At 39.2% G+C, this 8,853-nt stretch overlaps 1 protein-coding gene across 2 annotated transcripts in view; it reads left to right on the top strand.

Moving 5' to 3' along the window:
• The window catches only part of LOC106882089 (tyrosine--tRNA ligase, mitochondrial), a 22,633-nt gene extending 15,212 nt beyond the window's left edge, over positions 1-7,421 (top strand). For both annotated transcript variants that reach the window (XM_052971364.1, XM_014932647.2), the window contains exons 10-13: positions 674-740; positions 1,237-1,425; positions 4,200-4,325; positions 6,281-7,421. In XM_052971364.1, coding sequence (XP_052827324.1) covers positions 674-740; positions 1,237-1,425; positions 4,200-4,325; positions 6,281-6,318 — 420 coding nt within the window. In that variant the 3' untranslated portion in view covers positions 6,319-7,421. The remainder of the gene's footprint in view (positions 1-673; positions 741-1,236; positions 1,426-4,199; positions 4,326-6,280) is intronic.
• The last annotated feature ends 1,432 nt before the right edge of the window (positions 7,422-8,853 follow it).

Raw genomic sequence — 8,853 nt, forward strand, 5'->3', positions numbered from 1 at the left:
CATAAGAATCTACAGACTTTAGAGAGAACATGAAATAATTCTTTTCTGGAACAGTGTATCTCGAAGCACCTAAAACTATAAATAATAGTTTACAAAAACTGGGATCCACTGTTGCAAAATAGGAAAATTTGAGCCCCAATCAATCAAACCTGTGCTGAGAGATATTCCAGCCATGGCTATCTTGTTTATTTAGAAATATCTAAGACTACATTATCTGTGGTTTAAGGGAGACCTAGCTATTATTTCTAGCAGGCCATGTGACCAATTAGAAATTCCTGTGTTAGCTTTTGTGCAGCAGTTGTTGCTGTTGGTTTGTTCCTGGCCAGTCTTGATTAAGCAGACACAGAGGTAATCTAACCATGGCCACCTCATCTGTTATGCTTTTCATTTATACATCTAATGTGTTCTTCCTTTTTTAAAGGCCATTGGGTATTATATGAGGGACACTTGGTTGCTATTTCTAACAGATTGAGTCACCTTGTAGAGGCTCTGTTGTTCAGTTGCTTCCTTGTGTGTGTGTGTTGTTAGTGATAGCAATATGTAATGTAGTTATTGATTGTTTAATACACAGAAATATTTTTATAATTAATAAAATGTGATAAATGAAAAACGACAGCAATAAAACATTAATTAATTAATAATTAATGTCTTGAAATATTTTGTTAATTCACAGGCCAAACCACATGAAAGAATTGGTCAGAGAACTCTTGCTGAACAAGTGCTCCTGTTGGTACACGATGGTGATTACCGTTCTTTACTTATTAAGTACATACGCGCATACACATGCATGCACACACACATACACCCCACATACATTCACTCACTTCTTCATCATTTTAAAGTCCACTTTTCCATGCTTGCTTGGGTCAGACAGATTTTCTATGGCCAGACGCCCTTCCTGTCATCAACCCTCACTTCTTTCCATGAAAGGTTACATTTCCTTGTGGCCAGGCATGTTTTCATGGCATATTGGCAATGAAGGACACTGCTTGTATGGTGGTGACACTCATTTATGACTAACATATTTATGGACAGTTTGACCAGAGTTGGCAAGCTAGGGAGCTGCACCAGACACTGGCCTGATTTGGCATGGTTTCTACGGCTGGATGCCCTTCCTAATGCCAACCACTCCACAGAGTGTAATGGGTGCTTTTAAGTGGCTTTTACCTTTTTTCTAGATTTCAAACATAGTTGAAAGTTGAATAGACATTTGTATTATATTTGGAATATTTGTAGAATCTGGTTTAAAGACGGCCAAACGCTGGACAGAAGCCTTCTTCACCAATAACACAGACGTTCTTAGCAGACTCTCAGAATCTGAAATAACCGAACTCTTTCAAAATGCAGCCACTTGCCGCATGTTGTTGGAACCAGGAATGACCGTTCTGGAGACGTGTATGAAAGCCAACTGTTTTGACCGGGAAGGTTAGTTGCTTTTTATCATCATCATCATTGTCATCATCATCATCGTCATTATTGTCATCATAGTTCTTGCAGTTGTCATCATCACCATTGATGTCATCGCTGTCATCATTATGATCATCAGCACAACCACCCGGATCATTAGTGTCTGTGTCACTTCCTCCAGCCTCTTCATCGTCATTCCTAATTTCAATACTGTCATCACTGCAACTGCCAGCATCATCATCATCATTATCATAATCATCTTCACCACCAACACTACCACCGTATCATCATTACCACCACCACCACCACCACCACCATCACCACTGCTGCCACTGTTGCCATATTTTGGCAGCCTTGTGCTTTCTCAGTTGCCTTGACATTATCTTGCCACTGGCTATTTTAGATGAGAACAAGACAGTGTCTCACGTGTATACAGCTCTTCTTCACTATTTAAAACCAAAATCTTCATTCTTGTCTTACCTCTCTCAGCTGCTTGGTCATCACCACCACCACCACCTTCCATCTCCACCAGTTTCTGTACATTTTCCATACCAGCTGCGTTACATGGGTTCTCATAATCTTTTTCTCATAGTCGGTTCTGAGTCTGTTTCATTTCTGCTTCCCTGGATGAGTCACAGGACTATTTCTCTCTCACGTATTTCATTTCTCACACGTTTCATGATTTCCTGTGGCTTGATGTGCTTTCTCTTGTTTAATCATTTTGCAACCTTTTTCTGGGTATTTTTTATTGAAATATGTAAACTGGTTTTATTGACTGAATTACTTTAAGGATGAAACGATTCGTGTGCTCGTACTTCAAGACAAAAATTTACACGAGTCTCGGCAAATTACTCGTAAAATGGGGCACTCATACTACGAGGTTCTACTGTAGATTGATAAAAGAAGTCTCTTGTCTAAAATTAAGAGTTGATCTTAGAAATCACTATGCAAGAGTTACCTCCCTTGAAATATATGCTCTCCTTACAACTTCGCCCTCCTCCCTTTTATTTACTCAGCTTATTTCTCGACAACATTCTTGATTATTTATGCTATATTTCCACTTGCAGATTGTGTGTGTGTGTGTGACCCGGACAGTTACCCAAGTAATATAGAAAGGTGTAATACCCAATGACTGGTGTTGCAGTATAATTGTAAACTGCTATAAAAACAAAACGAGATGCCTTTGAGAGAGGCATCGAACTCCTAGTTCAGGCTCTCAAAGTCTTGGAGAGAGTCCTAGCACAATTACAGTTTGGCAGAAGTACCTCAGATGTAATCTTCCCAGTGAGGCGACTGTGGGAGAAATACGTGTCTGAGAGTAAACCATTAACACCCAAATTTCTAGTGATCACTCCAAACACCATGATGTTGACTGAATGTTTGATTTTTATCACTCTCGGTACATGTCCTCAGATTGCCACCCAAACACTCTGAAATGTTTGTATTGGAGCTTCCAACATGAATGCCATGCAGAGCAGCATGTTGTTTCCAAATTTCTGGCAGAGTGAATTGTGTCATGGTGCTGTTTTTCTCACAGACAGTGCCCAGCTGACCCTACTATACTGTGTAGTCGAGAAAATCAAAAACAAACAATGAGTTTAAAATGGTGACAATTTACCCATCGCACCATGTATGTATATATGTGTGTGTGTATATACACTCGTGTGTGTGTGTATTTACATATACACACACTCTGGATTTTATGTTTCCAGAAACATTACACTCAAACCATTGATGGAAGGGTGGTAGGGTGGGGCTCCTCAGCTTATAAATGAATAAAATCTACAACTGCTCTGTTATACGATTGAAACAAATTCCTTGTGATTTCCTAAGCCGTCTCTCCACCACCACCACGACCATAGCACTTTTCCACAAGACACTCCTCCCCCCAGCCCCATCAGATTATAAACTAAAACAAAAGGAATTCAACAACAGTTCCTTTATGTTTTTGCTTTAACACCCTTTCAGAATCAGTAATACGATCTAGCCATACATTGCAGAATGTCTCCTTATCATTCACAAATCTTTTAGGTCCCTAAAATAGTCATGACATATTGTCATGTGATCCCTATATATATACATACACACATATATATTATTGGTATCTGATCCCTATACAACTGATATATATTATCTGGACTTTATGTAGGTTCTTGTACAACCTGTCGACCCCTATTTAATCTATAAATGTCCCTATCACAATCTTATGTATCATCATCCTCGTTTAACGTCCTCTTTCCATGCTGGCATGGGTTGGACGGTTTGACTGAGGACTGGCAAGCCAGAAGGCTGCACCAGGCTCCAATCTGATCTGGCAAAGCTTCTATAGCTGGATGCCCTTCTTAACACCAACCACTCTGAGAGTGTAGTGGGTGCTTTCACATGCCACCGGCACGAGGGCCAGTCAGGCATTTCTGATAACAACCACTCTCAAAAGGTGTTTTTATGTGCCACCTGCACGGAAGCCAGTCCAGTAGCTAGTGATTGCTTCTATGGGGGCCCAACATTTGAAGATTGCACTTCACCACTCATCCCATGCTTTCCTGGGTCTACCTCTTCTGCAGGTTCCCTCCACTGTTAGAGTGTGACACTTGTTCACACAGCAGTGCTCATCCACACACATCACATTCTTGATGCAAAATGGTTTTTCGAAACTGTTAGTTGTATATTGGGAGGGTCATACAGCCAACAAGAATACACACATTGGTTACGTTTTACTTCATTTTTGTTGCTAATGAATTAAGCAATTAATCACTTAATTAATTGAAAACTACTGTGTTTTCTTTCTACAGTAGACGCAGAACGCATCATCCGAGCTGGTGGTGTCCGATTCAACCACCAGAGGGTTGCAGAACCAGATATGGTTTTACAGGAGGGTCAGCATATACTCTCAAATAAGTTATCCCTCATTCGTATTGGTAAGTACTGCTATATTTGCTACATTTTAGCTTCTCCTTTGTTTGTTCCCCCTCTTACAGGCATACATTCATACATTCACATTATAAACCCTGTTGTGATTGATGTTGCTTTTTAGTTTCTGAGGCTAATAAAATTCAAGAACCAGTCATGTACCGAGGCTGATTAAATCAATGTCACCTCTTCCCAAAATGTGTTGTACAACAGTCTTAGAAATTAGAGCTGACGATGACTAATGCAACTGTCATTGATTTTGGGTTCAGTTAGAAGGATGGCAGGCATTTGCTAACATTGGTATTCAAAAAATATTAAGGTTTATTGTTCAGAGGGTACAGAGCTTTTCATGGCTTGGCTTATCAAAAACAAAAATGATAATAAAATGATAACATAATACTAACAGGTACTTTTGGTGGTGCAAGCTTCAAGTATGAGAAGGGGAATGCAGCTGGAGGGCTATGGGTGAAGTGGGGCTCTGATTTAACCCGGGTCGTAGCCTCTTATCTGTGCACAAATGGGCTGTCTTCATTGGTTGCTTCTCTATCTACCCATTTACTTATATTTATGTCTTTATTGCCCACAGCAGGGCTAAACACAGAGGGGACAAACAAGGACAGACAAAAGGATTAAGTCGATTAGATCGACCCCAGTGCGCAACTGGTACTTAATTCAGTTGACCCCGAAAGGATGAAAGGCAAAGTTGACCTTGTCGGAATTTGAACTCAGAACATAACGGCAGACAAAATACCACTAAGCATTTCACCCGGCGCTCTAACGTTTCTGCCAGCTTGCAGCCATTTACTTATATTTGTGTACGTTTTTGTGTGTGTGTGTAGATTAATATCCAGAAAAGCATAAATTTCACAGATATATCATAATTCAATTACTTTCAACGACTAATTAGGAATAAACCTAATTACATCTATAGTTACATAATTAAAAATACATAATTAATTTAAATTTACTTTAAATCAATTGTATTAATTATGTACTTTTGAATTCAATTATACTTATTCATAATGAAACAGCTGTTGAAAGTAATTAACTTATATATCTGTGAAATTTATGCTTTCCAGCATTTTATTGTAAATATGTGTTTCTCTTAAGGATTGTTTTAGCCAATAATGTGTCTCTCTGCAAACTTCCTTATCCGGATTTAATAAAATGCTATAATGTGCTGCACACTAAGAATTTATTGTTAATTGAGCTCTTATTTATTGTATGTGTGTGTATATATATTGAACCAAATTCGATGACGGGCACCCATGCGAGTGGAGCGCTAACAGCACCATCCGAGCGGGGTCACTGCCAGAGCAGCTGTCTCGCTTCCGTGCCAGTGGCACGTAAAAAGCACCGTTTGAGTGTGATCGTTACCAGCGTCGCCTTACTGGCACTTGTGCCAGTGGCACATAAAAAACACCATTTGAGCGTGGCCGTTGCCAGTACTGCCGGTGGCATGTAAAAGCACCCACTACACTCTCGGAGTGGCTGGCGTTAGGAAGGGCATCCAGCTATAGAAACTCTGCCAGATCAGATTGGAGCCTGGTGTAGCCATCTGGTTTGCCAGTCCTCAGTCAAATCGTCCAACCCATGCTAGCATGGAAAGCGGACATTAAATGATGATGATGATATATACATATATACAAAATATGGAAATGTGTGTGTGAGTGAGTGAGTGTGTCTGTTCTGTGTGTGTATATTAGTTTTAATACGTTAATTATACATATTGCATATTGTCTTTGCCCCTCCCCTTAATTTCATATAAACTATTTACACACCCCTACCCGCCTTGTAAACCTCCTCGTAATTCACATATATTTATATATTCTACCTCAATGCCATAACCTAATCGTTGTGAACGATATGATGTCATGAGTGAAGTTTGTAGAAGTTAAGATAATGACTATTGAAAGTTCATTAATTATAATTGTTAATGATTAATTATTGTTTAATATTTAAGGTAAAAAGAACCATTATATTGTGAAGTGGCTTCCATAAACCGTTTCACCTGGACGACAGTTTATTCATGGCTACCAATGTGATTCTGAGACAACTGAAGGAGATCGGATAGAGGAATTGGTGAACAGCAATGATGGCACTAATTGAAGAAAGAACCACCATTCTCTTCTCACTAATATCTATTCTTGATGATTATATTAACCAAATCTTTGAGAACATACATGAATTTTAGACGATTCCATGATGCCAAAGTGGACCTTGTACTAGCACCGGTCACCATATTTTTTTTTTTATCTATCATGATTGTTTTTGATTATTTCTTAATTTTGGATGTAATGTTGACACGATATCTTAATTGCTATTCTTCCCGACTATGCTTGGGCTGAGTATTGAACCTGAAACTTGTATTTTATGAACTGGGTTTGGATCTGAACTTGCATCATTGGTTCGTTTGTTTAAATTTTCATTCTCTTCTATGCTAGTATGGCTTGGATGGGAATTGATGTTGAGGCAGGATTTTATGGTGGGATGCCTTTCCTGTCACCAATCCTCACCTGTATCCAAGCAATAGAGAGATCTGACTTGTACAGAAGATAGCAAATGAATGACATCACTTGTAATACAATTGACACTCATTTACATCCATCATATGATATCAAAACAAACAGACACACCCACCCACGCACACACATATTTATTTGAGGTTGAATTTTACTGCTGGATGCTCCCGCTGTTGCCAACTTTTACCTTTTACCAGAACATAAAAGGTTTCTTGTGATCTGCAGGTCATTGAAAGTGCAGGGCAGCTAGGAACATCACCTGAAGACTGTTGGAAAGAATTTACTGATTGAAAAATTGTCAGCAATGTATCTAATGACATGGAAAATAATTCAGAGGTGGAACTTCAAAAATGGTCTCTGTTTCTTATGAACTGCTGAATGTCTCTTTGATTACATAAGATGTTCCAGTGGCCGATTTCTTCTTTTCACTGACCAGTGTTTGTACCGAATATTAGATTGAGACAAATCACCAACAGAATCAAGAAACTTTGTATATCTCGAAAAAGAATATGATTAAAAAATAATTAATAAAACAATCACAAAATGTCAGGTTGTTTTATTATATTTTCTTTTAAATTTGAACTCTTAATTTGTGTTGTTTTTTTTTTGCATTTTGGTTGTTTTCTTTACTGTTTGTAGGTAGACTGTTTGTTTTTTTTACTAGGATCTGGGTTGAGTGTCTTGTTTAAGAAATTGATGGTGCAGTGTCTTAATTAATTGCCTGAGAATGAAGAGTCTTGTCTAAGAGACAGAGTGGAGTGCCTTGTCTGAGAGACACTGATTAGAGTGTCTTGCCTAAGAGGCAAAGGGTAGAATATCTTGTCTAAGAGCAATGTGACAAAGGTCCATAAATGGAAGAAAAGATTATCATCAAATTCGAAGGGGAGAGCCATAAACAGGTAAAGCGTGTATTTGTGTGCGTGTGTGTTTGTGTGTGTGTAAGTGTTTGTTTGTGTGTGTGTCGTGTGTGTGAGGGAGAAGGGAAGTTTGTGCGTGATTATGAGGTGTGAGGTAAGGTGTGTGTGTGTGTGTGTGTATGCTGAGATAAGGTGTATGTGAGATGTGAACTAAGGCATGTATGTGTGTGTTTGGTAAGATGTGTGTGTGTGTGTGTGGGCGAAAGGTGTGGGTGAAGGTGTGCAAGAGTTGGTTTCTAAGGTAACATCGTCTCATTTTCTATCCGTTCCACCTACATTTTCCCCTCCCCCTTTCCCTTGCTCCTCCCCTCCGCCTCCTCCCGTCATCAAGATGTTAGGAAGGAGTTGGGGGTGGGGTTGGTGATGATTCCGTTGATGATGGTGGTGAATGCAGTGTTGGTGGGGGTGGGCGTGATGGAGGCGAATGTGGAGTGAGGGCTGGCATGGCGTTGCTGGTGGTGGTGGTGGTAGTTACATTGTATTTTCATAAATTAGTTCCCCCCTCCCTCCAATTCTTTCTACACTTAACTTCGAACACGCACACAAACACACACACACACATAATCCATACACAAACACATTAATTCACTCACAAATGTACATATGCACACACAAATACACGTTAATACACACACATAACAATATACGTACACACACACACATGCACATAGATCTGTTTCACATACAAACACACACACACACACACAGACATACGCACGCATACACATAATGTACATTTGTGTATTTTTACTTTTGAGATGAACAATACTGATGTAGAGTCCAACAATGACCACCACCACTATCCATGATCAAAGATGTACCAGCCACGACCATCTCATTTATTCTGAGACTTTGTGAGCCAATGTGTCTGAGGACAAAAGTAGGGGATTTAGCTGATATTTCTAGCTAGTTAACTGACCACATTAGCAACTTCCTCACTGGTTTCATGATGATGATGACGGCGACAACGTAGACGATGATGATGATATATATATATATATATATATATATATATAAGTCGAGAGAGAGAGAAGCACACACGCACATATCTGTGTGTCTGTATAAGTTAATGTGTCTATATATGTATATATATATGT

This window comes from Octopus bimaculoides, chromosome 10, assembly GCF_001194135.2.
Source record: "Octopus bimaculoides isolate UCB-OBI-ISO-001 chromosome 10, ASM119413v2, whole genome shotgun sequence".
Classification (NCBI taxonomy): Eukaryota; Metazoa; Mollusca; class Cephalopoda; order Octopoda; family Octopodidae; genus Octopus; species Octopus bimaculoides.